The 16,874-nt window shown below is 59.0% G+C and overlaps 7 protein-coding genes across 7 annotated transcripts; 3 read left to right on the forward strand and 4 right to left on the reverse strand.

Annotated features, from left to right (window-relative positions):
- The first annotated feature begins 79 nt into the window (after positions 1–79).
- Positions 80–1,106, forward strand: BDZ90DRAFT_232092 (hypothetical protein). Its single transcript, XM_025506121.1, has 2 exons — positions 80–396; positions 491–1,106. Exons 1-2 carry the CDS (start codon positions 91–93, stop codon positions 638–640), a joined length of 456 nt encoding a protein of 151 aa, XP_025362295.1. The 5' UTR covers positions 80–90; the 3' UTR covers positions 641–1,106.
- BDZ90DRAFT_169400 (hypothetical protein) lies at positions 833–1,273 on the reverse strand. The gene is made up of 2 exons (XM_025503673.1): positions 1,196–1,273; positions 833–1,111 (listed from the first exon to the last, which is right to left on the reverse strand). Coding segments are annotated over exons 1-2 (183 nt in total). The 5' UTR covers positions 1,198–1,273; the 3' UTR covers positions 833–930.
- Positions 1,274–2,027: 754 nt separating this feature from the next.
- On the forward strand, positions 2,028–2,811 carry BDZ90DRAFT_260170 (ubiquitin ligase subunit HrtA; the record flags this gene model as incomplete). Its single annotated transcript, XM_025508232.1, has 6 exons — positions 2,028–2,171; positions 2,253–2,297; positions 2,368–2,401; positions 2,488–2,558; positions 2,638–2,713; positions 2,789–2,811. The coding sequence occupies 6 exons, from the start codon at positions 2,028–2,030 to the stop codon at positions 2,809–2,811; spliced, it is 393 nt and encodes a 130-aa protein (XP_025362297.1).
- A 2,733-nt stretch (positions 2,812–5,544) lies between these two features.
- Positions 5,545–6,324, reverse strand: BDZ90DRAFT_211549 (nucleotide-diphospho-sugar transferase; the record flags this gene model as incomplete). Its single annotated transcript, XM_025504115.1, has 3 exons — positions 5,545–5,979; positions 6,052–6,153; positions 6,199–6,324. Coding segments are annotated over 3 exons (663 nt in total), but the record flags the coding sequence as incomplete, so codon positions are not given.
- Positions 6,325–6,844: 520 nt separating this feature from the next.
- BDZ90DRAFT_279466 (hypothetical protein) lies at positions 6,845–8,166 on the reverse strand (the record flags this gene model as incomplete). The annotated part of the gene is made up of 5 exons (XM_025509181.1): positions 6,845–7,579; positions 7,657–7,744; positions 7,810–7,870; positions 7,942–8,074; positions 8,149–8,166. 5 exons carry the CDS (start codon positions 8,164–8,166, stop codon positions 7,292–7,294), a joined length of 588 nt encoding a protein of 195 aa, XP_025362299.1. The 3' UTR covers positions 6,845–7,291.
- A 144-nt stretch (positions 8,167–8,310) lies between these two features.
- Positions 8,311–11,853, forward strand: BDZ90DRAFT_252146 (putative splicing factor 3b subunit 1; the record flags this gene model as incomplete). The annotated part of the gene is made up of 1 exon (XM_025507754.1): positions 8,311–11,853. Exon 1 carries the CDS (start codon positions 8,359–8,361, stop codon positions 11,851–11,853), a length of 3,495 nt encoding a protein of 1,164 aa, XP_025362300.1. The 5' UTR covers positions 8,311–8,358.
- Positions 11,854–12,090: 237 nt separating this feature from the next.
- Positions 12,091–14,246, reverse strand: BDZ90DRAFT_169614 (hypothetical protein). The gene has a single exon (XM_025503674.1). The coding sequence runs from the start codon at positions 14,022–14,024 to the stop codon at positions 12,399–12,401; it is 1,626 nt and encodes a 541-aa protein (XP_025362301.1). The 5' UTR covers positions 14,025–14,246; the 3' UTR covers positions 12,091–12,398.
- Positions 14,247–16,874: the final 2,628 nt, after the last annotated feature.

Genomic DNA, 16,874 nt, shown 5'->3' on the forward strand with positions numbered 1-16,874 from the left:
CCCCCGCCAGACGAGGCACATCAGCAGGCACAGCGCTACCAGCCTTCACCGGCAGTCGCTCCTCCCTCACCCCCACCGAAGCAGCGTTACATGGATGAGAACCCGTACGAAGACGACCCGCGATACGCCACTGAGAGCTATCAGAGTGGGTCGCTGCAACATCAACAGCAGCAGCAGCAGCAGCAGTTTCAGCAAACGCAGCAGGGGGGCTTTGGTGGATCTCAAGCGCAGCAGTCTCTCTCATCGGCCGGTATGGGATCTTGGGGAAGCGGTGTCCAGCCAGATGCTGCGAGCTACATGACTTCACAGGGAGTCAGCATTTCCAATCTGTGCTTCATGGCTTGGGCCCTTCCGCCTTTCAGTGGAGTCTTTGTCCTCATCTTCGAGACGACGAATGTAAGTCCACCACTAGACCCGTTAGCTGCAGGAGGCTACCTCAAGCTCACTCAAACTTCTTTCCCCTCCCTTCCTCCCTCACCCATCCTCGCAGGACCTCGCTCGCTTCCATGCCTATCAATCCTCACTATGCGGCGTGGGCATGATTCTCGCCCTATACATCCTGCGCTCTTGGTTCGGTTGGTACACGCTCAGCATCATCTTCGGCATGGGATCCTTGGGAGCCTGTTGGGTGGCCGGGTGAGTATCAGCGGCCGCACGGAGGCTTGACTGAACGTCAAGCTCAAAGATTGTCTCTATCTCTCGACCGCTGTCACAGAAACAACGCACATCGAGCCGCCCCTACACTGGGCAAGGAGCCCTACTTGCCGTATGTCGGACCGTGAGTATTGCCCCCACCAGAGGTCCTCAAGATTGCCTGCTGACTTTCTTCACGTTCCATCAGGCTGGCGGAGGAGTGGGTAGGATCTGAATGAAGGGGTGGACTCCGAACAAGCGATACCCAGTAGCAAGAGACACAACTGCCATCTTACTTCAGTCGCGGGCGCCTGCAGAGGCAAGGACAACTATAGACAACGTCAGAGGCACCTGCCTCATCCTTAATGCTATCGTACTGCTCAAGCGCTCGCACACAAACGCATTGCCTGTTGGTATATGTAGCGTCGCATCGTTACGCTCGAATGGCAAATGCCGATACTGTACATATGATCGAGTCCTGCGCGAGAGATGGCCGTGATGTTGAAGGGGTCAATTCGAGTTTCTACTACCCAGGTCGAACGCAAGGTCAGGAATTTCTCACATTGGAGCTGAGTGCGACCCGAACGGCGAAGGATGGACAATCGTCAGCAGGCATCCACTCCTCTTGAACCTTTTCCTCGCTCGTACTCACTACATCTCCTGCACAACCGCGTCTCTCTCCTCCCAATGGCAGCTCATGTCCGCTCTCCCCCCTTGACCTAGATTCTCCACTAGCTGAACCTGTACAACGTACTTGAAACCCCTCGGTTCCACTTCGATCATCTTGGCCTTGATCTGCTGCGCCAGGTCCCGCGTCAGGGAGCGCTGCGCTGCTTTCGACTCGGGCGAAGCGCTGCGGTCCCACGTTGTAGTGAAGAGGCGGGTGGAAAGGAGAGACCTGAGTGTGAGTTGAAAGGGTTCCGTTGGGAATCTAGACGGGTGTAGAAAGGGTGAGTAGACGGGAAAGTGAGCCCAGGGAGCGGGATGGGGCCTGTTTCCATCGAGGCTGCTCATCGACTTACTTGGACCTCGATGATGAGGAGGAGGAGCCCAGCGCTGCGCCAGCGCCGGCCGCTGCTGAGCTACTGCTGCTCGAGGACGGCGGAACAGGGCTTGCCATGCAGTTCTTGGGTCTTGTATGAACCTGCTTCTCCGGGCCTTGATGACGGATCTCGAAGTTGATGGAGGTGTTGGTTGCAACGGACACAAAGGCGTCCCAGTCCGCTGCTCGTCTCGCTCGCTCCGCCCTCTGTCCCTCATCCGCTCGCCACGCGCGCTGAGACGAGCTGAGTCCACTTGATCGCTTGCGCCGCTCGAGCCACTTGCCCGTCCTTACGTTGTCGTCCATTCGTCCCTCGCCCTCGAATCACCAACGAGACCAAAGGCGACGAACGATGGCAGACACTTCAAAGGCGACGGCCACCGGCGCCGACGCCGATGCCAACAAGGACAACAACGGAATGGACATCGATCGACCGGGCTCCTCGGCTGCTGGTGCTGTCTCGAATGCTAAGCAGCAGAGATTTCAGGTCAAGAAGGTGAGCAGCATAGCCTCACCCTGTGTCACGGGAACAGGCACTGGCGGTAATACTGATACATTTGCCCTTGCTTGCTCGCAGTGGAACGCCGTGTGCTTGTGGAGCTGGGACATTGTCGTCGACAACGTGAGCAGCGCTTGCCATCTTTCCTGAGACCTCAGCTCAACTGTTTGCCATCTGCCCCTTTGCTACTCAGTGTGCCATCTGCCGCAACCACATCATGGACCTCTGTGCGTCTTCTCTCTCGCCGCATGCAAGCACCGCCGCACACTGACACGATGCTCTGCCGCTCCTCTATCCTCCTTCATGCTCGCAGGCATTGAATGCCAGGCTAACCAGGGGAGCGCTACCAGCGACGAGTGCACCGTAGCTTGGGGTCAGTGCAACGTGAGTGTATCATGGCGTAGGAAGCAGCGACCTTTCAGTGTCACTGACCCGCAATTTCCACCATTCGTCGGCTGCGCAGCACGCCTTTCACTTCCACTGCATCTCCCGCTGGCTCAAGACTCGCCACGTCTGTCCACTAGACAACCGAGAGTGGGGTACGTACACGCTCAATGCATACCAGTCACGAGGTCGATTGCTCACGCTACATCCCTCACTCTCCGACCTGTCAGAACTCAACCGTTACGGCCGATGAGCTACTCAGCGCAACAACAAGCTCCAGGAAGCAAGCAGGCACAGGCGCCGTCCTCTTCCTCACTTCATCTCATCCGTTCAGCCTTCCACATTCGCGCCCACAGGCGCTCCTCACCACGCACGAAGCCACCTACCGACCTAGCGACCGACCGAGCATACAGAGCGCAATGTATCAACATCTTCCGAAGAGCGCGGCTTGTATCGAGGCCCCCGAATGCGAGCGTGAGGACGATCGAGAGCACCAGACCAGATCAGTCGAAGCCAGTCGAGAGCAAGTAGACAAGGCATCTAGAATTCGCTGATGATGGAGAAGACCTGTAGGTGATCGTATATGTGTCGCCTTGCGAAGCACGTGTCATGAGACAGCAAGAGAACAGGAAGCATCGAGGCGCCAGGCCTGCCGCTACCGCCCCCCTTCTTTCTACCACGCCCCGCTCCTCGTTCCCTCCTCGGGCCTGATCCGTGCTCTGCCCGTCAGAGCAGGCAAAGCAGGAGCAGCTCCTGCTGGTGAGCCTCCCTCTCCTCCGACAGGAGCCCTCTCGATCGAGCCTCTGGGGCTACTCGACGAGCCTCCATCCGTCATTCCTGGCCCGCCACTGCTCGGTGACGTTCCGGAAAGTGTCGCGAGGACATTGTGAGAGGAATGCCTGGGGCTCCTCGGCGTAGCATGAGAGCGGGCAAATCCGCTCGCTTGCGCCTTCCGTGTGTAGCCTGGGCCTTCCCGCTGTGGATGATAGCTGTGGTGAGGACTGGGTACGGCGAGAGAGCCACCACTGCTGCTGGTCTCATCACTCATATTAGGTAGGCCGGAGATGGCATCCTGAAATGAGGCATCGCCCGCAGCTGAATCAGACTCGTCCGAGGACTCGTCATCGCCGTCGTCTTCCGAGACGCCGTGGCGATTATGGTGGTGGTGGCGCGGGGCCACGCCGGCGAGATCGGCAGGCGGGCTAAAGCTGCGTCTTACAGATCGTCGCGTATGCTCACCGCCTGCTCCACTGGTGGTACCTCCGATGTGCTCGAGAGCAGGCGCAGCTCCTGTAACTGCTCCTCCCTCAGCTCTCGACCCCGCGCCCGTCCTTCTTCGCCTTCCGGACCCCGCAACAGCTCCCATCGCCCAGTTGCCCGACCCTTCCACCTCCGCATATCCTCGTCCTTCGCCTCCGGGCTGGCGATTAAGCACATATTGATCCGCAATAGAGTCATCATCATCCTGATCCGTATACGGGTTGTCAGAAGAGCTCTGCGCCGTATAATAGCGTGAGGCAGTGGTGCCCGTCGTGGCCGTGGAGTGGTGCCCACCGCTTGTGTATCCTGCAGTAGATTGGCGAGAGCGCGGAGCTGCGAGCCCGCCAGTATTGGTGCCACTTTCCGTGCTCGAGAGTCCGGCAGAGGTGGCGCCAGAGCCTCGCCCGCCTGCAGCCATACCGCCACCTCGACTTGACCGCTTGCCGGCCGCACTGGACATCGCAGCTTGTTGCTGCGTCACGCCCCTCAACGAAGCCTCAGCAGCCGCCTCGCGCCCCTGTGTGCTAGCGATGCGACGCTGTGCCACCTTTTCCGAGTCCCTCGCCATGCTTGGAGCGTACTGATCCCACACGTTCTGGTAGCGGTCCACCAGGTTGACGGGCATGCTGCCGCCGCCTGAGTGGTCCACAGAAGAGGGCAAAGAGGGCGAATGGCGGGGAGGCTCGAAGCGGCCACTTGCTGCGGGACCGCGAGCCAGGTCCGGCGAGGAGGACGAGGTGTACGAATCCCCTGGGAAGACGCGAGTCGCCGTTGGCTGGCGAGAACGCATAGCCACACTGGGTGATGGTGGCTCCCTCTGCTGCTGCTCTTGCACCTTCGTCTTGGCGGGCGTGTTCTCCCAGGGGAACACCTTCCCCACTTTCCCCCCGTCAGGCCTCTCCGATCCCAAGTGCTGATAATCGTGGATCGCCTTTGCCTCAGGCGGAATGTACCCCACAAAGCTCCTCCCTTCCGCGGTCAGATTGGGATTGAGGAACAAGCGACGACGATGCTCCATTTCTGCTCTTTCTGCCGGTGTGAGTGAAGAAGAAGGCTTGTCCCACGCATTGGTGTAGAAGGTGTCAGGGGCGTTACGCCATGAAGGAGTCGAGTCGAGGGGAGGGGAAGAGACGGTTGCGTCCCATTGTACGCGTTTGGTGGGAGGAGTGATGCTCGCCGTTGGCGTAGAGCCGCCAGAGTCGAGAGGTGAAGCAGCCTTCTGTGCAGCGGTGAGTATACGCTGCAGCTGCGGTGGAAGCAGGTCGAGCCGTCCGAAGAGAGGCAGGCTCTCGTACCTGCCTTCGCCGGTCCTGCCGCTGCGCTGCGGCCCTGCTCCTCCAGACGATTGGAAGGTTGCCCTGAGCTCTTCCAGAGTACGAGATGCCCCTCCCGCCACCGCCTCGTCATTTTCAGCCCAGGCCGCTTGGTATACAGGAATATCGATTCCCTTGGGCGCTGGCCTCTCAATCACCTCCACCCCCTTTTCAGTAAATCTCACCTCGACATCGCCCTCCTGCGGCGTGCTCGTCCCCGAGAGCGGGTAATGCGTGGTATACACATCCCACCACTTGGATGTCAGATTGCCTGAAGCAAGGTCACGGGCTACGGCTGAGCGAGAGGGAGGACGGCTGGTTCGCCAGGGCTTCTGCCCACCGATGAAGTGCGCCACGCTCGCACCTGACCCGTAGCGTCGGTACGCGGGCACATAAGTATATCCGCCCAGAGCAGTCATGTTGTAAGTGAAGGGCAGCCTTGTCCACCCTCCACCAGCTCCTTCTGCTCCGCTGCCCTTCTCACCGCCAAAGAACTCGTTGATCAGCCCTTGGTCTGCCCCATCCCAGGTCCCGCTCGATGCTGCCAGATTGAGCAGCCCCTCGAACGTGTCCTGCGAGGGCTCAAGAAGCATCACGCCCGAGTTGAAGATGTCTGGCCACCCTGTGTCGGGCGAAGCGGCAAAGGTTGCCGAGAGGTGGAAAAGGTGCGAGAGGGGGCGAAGCACAAGCGAATCGGCGTCAAGGTAGACGACTTTGCGGTAGTCGGTCAGGCGCCAGGCGTGCAACTTGGTGAGGGCAGCTCCTTGTGACTCGCCGAGGTCCGGTCGGTCCAGAAGAGCAAGGTTAGCGTCACTCAAGTCGACGACTGCGTTGCTGTCGTCTCCGTCCTTGCTTGCGGTATCAGCAAGCTGCCCCTGCTGCTGCATAGCTAGGATGCTCGGGATGCCCAGCGGCTCAACGCCGATGACACGGTCGTAGACGCGGAGAAGCGCTCGTATTGACTGGACAGACAGGGAGCCAGGAGTGACGAGAGCGACGAGGTCGATGTCTTCGCTGCGTGGCTTGGTTGCCGGTCTCTTGGGTGAGGTCCATGGTCCGAGGGTCACGCCGGTGAGGCCGCTCTTATCTTGAGCATCTGCTGCTTCGTGGGCAAGACGCAGCGAGTGGGCTACGACGAGGGCCGCGGGTAGATATTCGTCTGTTGTGACCAAGGTCGTGAAGGCGTACGAAGCGCCTTTCGAGGACGCCGACGAAATTGACGTTGACGTCGATGGCTTCACAGGCGCCATCGTGCGATACTGCTGGTACGTGCGTCCCGATAAGGTCAAGGGTGTGAGACCAAAGGGAGCCGTGTGTCTAGGGTCGTCAAGGGTATCGTCAACCTCGTAGCAAAGGTTCGCTTTCGCACGAGGGTCAGGTTGAGATGAAAGATAGATAGCGCATTGGTATCGATTCGGCGAGTCTTGAGTCTGTCTCGTATGCTTTGCCCTCTCGTTCCTGTGGCGGCTAGCGGCGTTCAAAGTGGCACTTCTTCGCAGGCACGGAAATCTGAGTCTGGCTCACTGTGCGAGAACAACGGGCCCCACAACGCACGCACGCCTAGGCTCGCACGCACACGCACGCAGGCAGGCAGACAGGCAGGCGTGAGCTTGAGCGGCGCCCCACGCTCTATTTAGCCTGAAAAAAAGAACGACGCCTGCGTGGCCGTGTCACGGCCAGACGGCTTTGTGGGATGACGATGAGCAGACGAGGCAGACGTGCTCACAAGAGAGTTCCATTACGATTGCTTGCACTACAGTATCACGCATGTACGACGACTATCTGTGCCCTCCCGTCTCGAGGTCTTGGTCGAGGAGCTCTAAAGGATCGCCCTGAGTCGTCTCGACGACGACTCTGTCTTCTTGGTTCATCAACGACAAGGCCTCGGCGCGCGTCATACCGCCATCGTCATCGCCCAGCCCCTTCGGTAAGCCCGTGAAGGCTCTATCGAGTGGCCAAGCTGAGTGAGCAAGGACGGCTCCCGCTGCACTTTGGCCTTCGTGAGCACCAGTCGACCTTGCGCGTGGGATGAGCGAGCAAGGGACGGTACTTGAACCTTTTGCCGGGATAAAGGAAGCAGTGGCATGAGACCAGAAGGTGCGAACTGTGGTGAGGGGGCTTTCAAAAGGGTATAGATTGATTAAGATCGACTTGCAACTTTCACGCCTTTGGCGCTGGCGGTGGCGGTACGGCTGGGAGTTGGGCAGCCTCAGCAGCAGGCTTCGGGGGCGGTCGCGGGGCTGCGTCGTCTGGTGATCTCCAGCCAGCAATTTTTTCCATTCTCCTCTCGAAGAGTGGGCTCCTGATGGGTTTGCGACTGGCTGCCAGACTGGCTTCGGAGGGAGGTGGTGGTGGAATGTTGGACTTGGAGGGGAGGAGAGGTTGCGGCAGGGAATGGAAAGGATTGCAGATGTGCGAGAGGTAAGAGGTGTGCATTGCGCGGAAGATCTGTGGCAGGGGGGGAGGAGGAAGCTGGATCAGGAGGAAGCAGAAGAGAAGCACAGCCGAGCATGCTGGCGGCTCACCGTGATGAGGTCGAGGTCGCGCACAATGGCGTCTGAGATGGTGATCATGACGAGGAACTTGACACGGGTCGATGTTTGGAAGCCATATCTGCTCACAAGCGGAGAGAAGGTCAGGGACGCAGGTCTAGAAGTCCTCATAGTCTGGCTGCTCACACGGCTACGTCTTCCAAGGTAAGAAGGAGGCCAAGGTACTGCTCTGAGGCTCGATTGCCGGCTAGCGTAAGGGCGAGAGAGGTCAGGCTGTGGAGGGAGGGTCTCTACTCTTGTTGCGCTCGTTTTGCTTACCCCTCTCCTCTACAATGTCGAGGGCTCCATGGGCAATGAAGTGGAAGCGCAGATCTGCCTGTTGCGTGTCTTTCTGTCCAAAGCTGCGCAGGTACAGGGGAGCATTCGATGCCGAGATGACGGCTAGACATCGCTGCGGAGGGGGCGAGAGTGATGACGGATCAGTCAAGTGATGATATGGCGACGGCGTCGTGAAATATGTCTCACGATCTTCGTTGTAGCCATGTCGCCTTTGCTTGTCAGGATGAGCTGGTGGTCATGGACGGAGGACGGAGAGAGACTTGATTGGTTGCAGCTCGAGTGAGCTCAGTCCGCTCAGTCGTCGTCGTCCTGGCCGCCGCTGCCGAGAGATTCACCTTTGCTCCATCCGCCACTTACCATCTCTTCATCACCCACACTCCATTCTTGCAAATCGCCATGGCACCCACAGCTACCGGCAGCGGGTCTCGCGGTGAAGGTAGCAGCGGTGAAGGCTCGGCCCTCTCGCGCAAGAAAGAGCGCTATATGCACGACTTGCCCATGGATGTCGAGGATGCAGGCGACTCGGACGACGACGAGAACGGCAATGCTCGACCAAAGAATCCGCTCGACATCTACTCTGCTCCTCAGCATCTCCTCAACGAGTTTGCAGACGACTCAGAGGATCCTCTCGAGGAGCGTGCAAAGTCGAGGCAGATCGCAGCCAGGCAGAATGATTACCATCTTCGCCGCTTCAATCGGGATGCTGGACCGGAAAAGGGAGCAGATGCCATTGCTGCAGAAGGCGAAGGAGGATACAAAGAGGCGATGCGAAGGGCTGAGCTAGAGAGGGAGGAAGACCGAGTGAGGAGGTTGATCGAGCAGAAGGAAAAGGATGCCGCCGACAAGTCGCAGTCACGTCAGGACAGAGATGTCACCCCGCCCATGGATGACCAAGGGGATACCACCCCGAAAGCAGCCGCAACCACACGCAAGCGCAGATGGGATGTTGGACCACCAGCCATGGATGACGGTGCTAGCACCGCTCCGCCTCGCAAGCGCTCCTCTCGCTGGGACGAGGCACCTGAAGCGACGCCCGCAGAGCCCAGCAAGCGATCTCGTTGGGATCAAGCGCCTACCGCTCAAGACGACGCCAAGCCCACATCTTCTCTCATCGCCTTTGACCCTCGCAACCGCTACTTGAGCGATGAAGAGCTCGATCAGCTTTTGCCGTCCGAGGGCTACAAGATCGTCACCCCTCCCCCCGACTATGCCCCCATCCGCACTCCCGCTCACAAGCTCATGGCTGCACCTGGCCCCTCTGGTGGCGGCGGCTTCATGATGCAAGACGAGGCGAGCGCCCGAGCCGCCGTAGAGGAGCTCGTCCCCGATCTCCCTACGGACATTCCCGGCGTAGGTCAACTAGCCTTCTTCAAGCCAGAGGATCAAACCTTTTTCAAAAAGGTCCTCGAAGACGATGGCGAGCAAGAACTGACCCTCGACGAGCTCAAGGAGCGCAAGATTATGAGACTGCTACTGAAGATCAAGAACGGCACGCCGCCAATGCGCAAGTCGGCTTTGAGACAAATCACGGACAAGGCGAGGGAGTTTGGCGCTGGTCCGCTCTTTGACAAGATCTTGCCACTCTTGATGGAGCGCACACTCGAGGATCAGGAGCGCCACTTGCTCGTCAAGGTCATCGACCGTATTCTCTACAAGCTTGACGACTTGGTCCGGCCATACGTCCATCGCATCCTTGTCGTCATCGAGCCCTTGCTCATTGACGAGGACTACTACGCACGAGTCGAGGGGCGCGAGATTATCTCCAACCTCTCCAAGGCGGCTGGTCTGGCTCACATGATTTCTACGATGCGACCGGACATTGATCACGTCGACGAATACGTGCGCAACACGACCGCCAGAGCCTTCTCCGTCGTTGCCTCTGCGCTGGGCATCCCAGCGCTCCTGCCCTTCTTGCGAGCCGTGTGCAGGTCCAAGAAGTCGTGGCAGGCACGCCACACGGGTATCCGCATCGTGCAGCAGATTGCAATCATGATGGGCTGCGCCGTGCTCCCACACCTCAAGAACCTCGTCGACTGCGTTGAGAAGGGTCTCGAGGACGACCAGCAAAAGGTCAAGACCATGACGGCCCTCGCCCTTGCTGCCCTCGCCGAAGCCGCAGCCCCTTATGGCATTGAGTCCTTCGAGAATGTGCTCAAGCCGCTCTGGGTCGGCACTCGCCAGCATCGCGGCAAAGGGCTTGCCGCTTTCCTGAAAGCGATTGGCTTCATCATCCCGCTCATGGACTCCGAGTCGACACTCTACTTCGTCAAGGAGGTGACGCCCACCTTGATTCGCGAGTTTCAGAGCGCAGACGAGGAGATGAAGAAGATTGTTCTCAAGGTGGTCAAGCAATGCGCTGCTACCGATGGTGTGACGGGTCAATTCCTCAAGGAGGAGATGTTGCCAGACTTCTTCAAGAACTTCTGGGTCAGGAGGATGGCCCTCGATCGCCGCAACTACAAGCAGGTGGTCGAGACCACTGTCGCTCTCTCACAGAAGACTGGCGTGACGGAGGTGGTGGGCAGGATCGTCAACGAGCTCAAGGACGAGAATGAGCCTTTCCGCAAGATGGTCATGGAAACGATCCAGAAGGTCATCGACTCACTCGGCGCGGCGGACGTTGACGAGCGCCTTGAGGTCCAGCTTATCGATGGTCTCATCTACGCCTTCCAGGAGCAGACCGTCGAGGACAATGTCATGCTCGAGGGTTTCGGTACCGTCGTCAATGCGTTGGGTATGAGGATCAAACCCTACTTGACGCAAATTGTCTCCACCATTCTCTGGCGCCTCAACAACAAGAATGCCAAGACGCGCCAGCAAGCCGCCGACCTAACCACCAAGCTGGCAGTAGTCATCAAGCAGTGCGGTGAGGACGCTCTGCTTAGCAAGCTCGGTGTTGTCCTCTTCGAGCAGCTGGGTGAGGAGTTTCCCGAGTCGCTCGCGAGCATCATTGCTGCCGAGGGAGCCATCGCTGCCGTCGTGGGGATGACGCAGATGAACCCGCCCGTCAAGGACCTCCTTCCCCGTTTGACGCCCATCCTGCGCAATCGACACGAGAAGGTGCAAGAGGCCTGCATCAACCTCATCGGTCGTATCGCCGATCGAGGCTCTGAATTTGTCTCGCCGAGGGAATGGATGCGCATCTGCTTCGAGCTCCTCGACCTGCTCAAGGCACACAAGAAGGCTATCCGTCGTGCAGCTGTCAACACGTTCGGATATCTCGCCCGCGCCATCGGCCCACAAGATGTGCTGCAGGTGCTCCTCACCAACCTGAAGATCCAGGAACGTCAGTCACGTGTCTGCTCCACCGTGGCGATTGCCATCGTAGCAGAGACCTGCGGACCCTTCACGACCATCCCGGCCATCCTGGCAGAGTACCGAACACCGGAGCTCAATGTACAGAACGGCTGCCTCAAGTCCCTGGCCTTCCTCACGCAGTACGTGGGCGAGATGAGCAAGGATTACGTCCCCGCACTGGTAACAGTTTTGGAGAATGCCCTCGTGGAGCGCGATGCGGTCCACCGCCAGACGGCCGCCGCAGTCGTCTCGCACGTCGCGCTAGGCGTCGCAGGCTTGGGGCAAGAGGACTGCCTGCTGCATCTGCTCAATCTCGTCTGGCCTAACCTCTTCGAACAGAGCCCCCACGTCATCAACAATGTCTTTGACGCTATCGAGGCTATGCGTGTCGCCCTCGGGCCGGGCATTTTGCTCAATTACTCGATGCAGGGCCTCTTCCACGCCGCAAGGAAGGTTAGGGAGCCCTTCTGCCGCGTGTACAACACAAACTACGTTGGTGCACAGGATGCTCTTGTGCCGTTTTACCCAGACTTGAAGGAGTTTGACGAAGGGCCGAGGAAGTACAGGAGGGAGGAGCTGTACGCTTTCCTGTAAGCGCGAGGAACCACAGTGCAAGAGGAAGGCTGCCTGCGCTGAGTCTTGCCATGTGTCATTTCAGTTGCGACAAGAGAATGTCATGTCTTGATTTTCAGTCATGTCTCGTTTTCATTCCTGGTGTGCGTAAGACAGAAAGGGTGGGATGGAGTTGCTGGTGCGACCGTAGACAGGCGAAACGACATGGACACTGAGACAGGTGACAGGCAGGCGAGAGAGACAGAATCAGTCACACAAGTCGAATCCGGGGAGAGGAACTTGTATTGTAGGAGAGTATGCATGAAGAGGTAGGCAGTAGGGGGATGACAACAGACGTGACGAGAGATCAGCGCGCGGGCTGCTGCGACGATGCCGAGCTGATGACAGCGGGGTCGGATCGCTGCGATGCTGGACAGCCAGGGAGCTCTTTACACATGCGCGTTAGATGAAAGCGGTAGATATACAGGAGACGAGAGTTCGAGACGTAGCAAGAGGGGTGACGAGCAGGAAAGGCAGCCATAGCATGTCCCGCTGTGAGTCCTCCGTTGGATGTAGTGTTGCTGGCTTTAAGGCTGCTGCTGAGCGTAGCCTCCCTGCGATAGAGCACCGGCAGCCGCAGCCGCAGCCGCAGCCGTAGCCGTGCTGTCGAGGGGCGACGAGGTCGTGCCGTACATTTCACCCCCCTCGTGACCATCGCTCCCGCTGTTGCTGGCTTTGGCGTCCTGGCCCTGATGCTGCTGCTGATATTCCGGAGCGTAGTAATGCTGGTAGCCGTGGTGAGGCTGCTGCTGGTACGATCCACTGCTTCCCTGTTGGCTGTAGGGCTGAGGGTGGTGGTGATGCTGCTGGGCGTAGGCGCCCGGGTGAGGGTAAGGCATGAAGCTTTGAGATTCAGCAGCCTGGTGCTGGCCGATGGGCGAAAAGTGCTGGTAGTGAGAGAGCGTAGGAGCCTCACTACCAGCATACATGCTGTTGGTGGGAGGCGACATCGTCGTGTAGCTCTGGCTGTCAGCGCTCGTTGTCGTCGCGGGGCCGTGACCTCCAAGAGGGGTGAGGGTGGGGAAGCTCTGCGAGTGGTGCAGGCTGTGGCCGCTGGGCATTTGGCTAGCTCCTGCGGTGGCGTTGGAGAAGCCGTAGGCGACGGCACCAGAGTGGACTGCGGGAGGGATGCTGTAGCCAGCCGAGCTCGTGGAGGTGGAAGCGTCCTCACGGATCGAGTACGTCGAGGAATCGCGCGCGTGATGATGGTGAGAGGGCCTCTGGTAAGGAGCAGAGCCAACCGAGGCGGTACGACGGTGAGTGGGGCGACGACCACCGCTGCTGGAGCTACCCTCGCGGCCATTGACGCTGAGCTCGTCGACGAAGAAGGGCGTAGGGTTCGAGGGCGAAGGCTCCGAGGTAGCGCAGTACTTGTTGACGATCTTCTTGAGAGCCTCTTCAAGGACCTTCCAGGGAAACACTTTGACGTCCTTCTCGATGTTGCGAGGCTTGGGATTGACGAAGCCCATGACCCGTTTGAAGAGGCGCTCCGTCTCCCACTTTGTCTTGGAGAGGGTGATGGGCCTGAAACCTTCCAGGTTGCGGCGGATGCGGTTCTTCTCCTCGATGACGAAACGCGTATGGATGATGGCCTCGAGGAGGTAGATCATGTCGACGCTCGTGATGTAGCATTCGTTCTTTTCCTCGGAAAAGATGCAGCTGACGACGATGGTGCTAGGATCATAGGCAGAAGGATGGAGGACATCGCAAAGGATGGTGATGTTGGTGCCGCTTTGGTTGCGCCAGAACTTGACGAGGCGACGACCGTCGTTCCACTCTTCTTGGCTCCACCCAACGGTCATGTCGTTGAGGTTGTTGCCTACTTCGAGCCTGGCGCGAGAGCCAAGGCGGCCAGAACCAATGGTGCGAGGGATGACGGGGGTGTCCTCGAGGATAGGGACCGACGTGAAGTGCGGAGGGATGATGGCCCGAGTAGCGTCTGGGTGTGGCTGCTGCAGAGGCCTGATCAATGGGCCGCTGTTGCCGCTCGTCAGGGGAGCTGGAGGAGGCATCATGCTGCCGCCGCCGGCATTCGAGGGACCGATGCTGACGCCGAGGCCGCTTCCAGCTCCCATGCTTGCTCTCATCGAGTTGGCCTCGCCGCCATGGATCTGGCTGCCTGTGAAGTTGGTGTGCCGGGCGTTGTCGCTCATGCTGACACCGAAGTCTTGATGCGAATAAGGCGAAGGTGGAACGAGGAGCGACGACGAAGACGAGTGAGACGCCGAGTCGTGCGGGTGTTGCACAGACGGCACAGACGGCTCCAACGGAGGCCGAGTGACTGCAACAAAGACGTCGCAGTTGAGTGAGGGAGTGAGTGACAGAGAAAGGGGGGAAGGATTTTGGAAGTGAGGAGTGAGGATGGAAGAGAAAGATGACAAGGTTGCAAAGTGAAGGGAAGACGGAGAAGAGATCGTGTCAGCTCAAAGCCTCCTCTTGTAGACATGGCTCAATGGCCTTCGCTCCTGCCATCGCCTTGTTTTCGACCCAGAAAAATGACGCCGGACCACGGCGCCGCGGCGAATGCGAACGCGAATGCGAACGCGAATGCGAATGCTCTGACTTGGTCGCATCTCGTCGGAGGCGAACATCGACGTCTACGTTGAAGCAACGCAGTTTGAAACACAGGGACCAGGGGACCAATTGACGAACAAGCGACGGTCCCAACAAGTAGGCCGCCCTCGGCTGACGAAGGCGCTCAGCGGCCTCAGAAGTTGTCGTTTGAGGCCGGTCTTGGTCGCCGTGAGACGTCGACGTCGTTTCTGCTCCCTGAAGTCGAGCTGATGGCACGTCACTCGACTCGGGGTGCGTGCGGCTGGGGCAAGCGGGCGCACATCAATGCACGGGCAGGCCACTCCACTTCCGTCGGCGCTCGTACTCAAGCCCGCTGCAGCTGCGTCCCTCTTCTCACGACAATGCGCACAAGAATCACTCACCTTCTGAGCTGCTGCCATAGTGCAAGGGATGCTGGGGATGTTGCTGATGATGCTGCTGCTGGTGGGGCTGACCGTAATGGGCCCCACCGACAGCGGTGACCCCACCGCTGCCAGGCATAGAGTTTTGTCTCGCAACACCCAAGCCACCAGTACCAAATGGAGGCATTCCCACGCCTAATCCGATAGTCCCCGCCGCCGCGTTCGAGGGGAAGGGACCATCCATGTCTGGGATCGTGGATGTCAGTGAACCGTCAGCCCAATCCGCAGAGCATCCAGAAGAGGAACCTGCGCTCGCGGAGCCATACTCACGTAACCTCCGATCAATTCCCCTAACGGGTAAGGATGACGATGACGATGACGATGATGATGACGAAGACGGCTGTGCGGGCATGGATGAACCAGCTACTGGTCCGCTGCCTGTCCCTGCAGCTGTTCCAAATCCTGCGTGGTAGAAGCTTGGACTCGCAGGAGGTGGTGGTCCTCCTCCCATCGCGAAGTTGTGCGATGACAACGACGATGATGACATCGACGATGGTGGCTTTGAAGAGGAAGGCGGGAAGCGCAAGCTTGAGCCAGGATGCGGTGAATTGGAGTGAGCCTGTCCACCGCCGCCGAGGGACATGGCAGCAGTAGCTCCCGTCATCGGTGACAAGGACGAGGGTCCAGCAGCTTGGTGGCTACTGCTGGTGAGACTGAGGACGGGAAATGACGCTGGACGTCGAAGACTTTGCAAGCGGACGTCATCAAGCTCTCGATCGCCAGATGTACGCTTCAGCGATCGAAGTGAGGACTCTGAGACAAGGGAGGGTCGGACGAGAAATGGCGTGTGAGCAGGTAATGAATGAGCTACGCTCTTCGCTACATCATCGACTTCCATCTAACTTGTTGACACTCACCTGGACTGAAGAGCGAATTCATCATGCCAGGCGACTTCGCATCAAGAGACATGCCACCAGGCTGGTACAGAGGAGCCGCATCACTCATTGATGAACTGTAGGAGGCGCTTGGTCCGGCTATGCCGCCACTGCTGCCTTGGCTACGAGCTTGGTAGTTGAAGGTCGACGGCGTGTATGGACCGGCGCTGCCCGGCGGCGCTTGGGCCTGTTGCTGGAATGAGGATGCTTGCAGCGGAAAAGGGCGAGCAAAGCTATCAGAGGTAGCTGGATACCTCTGTCGTCCCGCAGCCGATCCGCCCTGCTGCTGGCCGTAGCCCGAGTAGTTGGGCTCCATCTTCGCTGGATTTGAATTGCAGCTGGAGCTTGCACTGAAGAGTGAGCTCTGGTACAAGTCAGGAAGTCCACTGGGGCCCGTCGATGCCAAGAGCGAGGTCAAGGACAAAGGCGGTGCAGCCAACGTTGTATCGCCCAGCTTCGACGAGGACGACGAAGGCTGGAAGAGGCGATGGCTTGTAGTGAGGTCGGCACCCAAGGCAGGCGGCGCGTGGAGCATAGGATGACGATCCTGATACGGTGTTACAATGGCGTCACGCGTCGGCGCAAAGCGACCTCGGATCGCGATGGCGATGGCACCAAGGTGTGGCGCAGCGTCACGACTGGTGCAGCTGGTCGCCCTTGGACGTGGGCGTTACCGAGGAGGACGACGAGGAGGGGCCGCCGGCTAGGAAAGGTGGTCCGACGGCGTCCAAGGTGATGCTGTCCGCTGTCGTATGGCAGAGATGCCGTCGAGAATATACGAGGGAAAAGCAGGAACAGGTTTCAGAGGGTTCAGGGAGACGTCGACAATGATGGACGAGTAGGAGGAGGAGGAAAAGGTGACAATGTACGGTGGGGTAGCAAAGATGGGAAAGACAGAGGCGAAACAGATTAGTTGGTTGACGCAAAGTGAGATGAGACTGTCAGCATGAGCGAGACAAAACTGCAGCTGACACAAGGCTCAACGATCTTTCACTCACCAGCTACGACGGGCGGCAATCGCCCTAGTATGACGGCGTCGTTGGCTCACCGTACAGCCGCTTGCGGACGGAGGCCCAGGCGCGTCCTAGTGGCCAAGCAAAGGCAGTAACGTGAATCCAGCTCCGCCGGGCAGAGCCTACGGTAGGCGGTAGCT

Source organism: Jaminaea rosea, assembly GCF_003144245.1.
Source record: "Jaminaea rosea strain MCA 5214 unplaced genomic scaffold BDZ90scaffold_6, whole genome shotgun sequence".
Lineage (NCBI taxonomy): Eukaryota > Fungi > Basidiomycota > Exobasidiomycetes > Microstromatales > Jaminaea > Jaminaea rosea.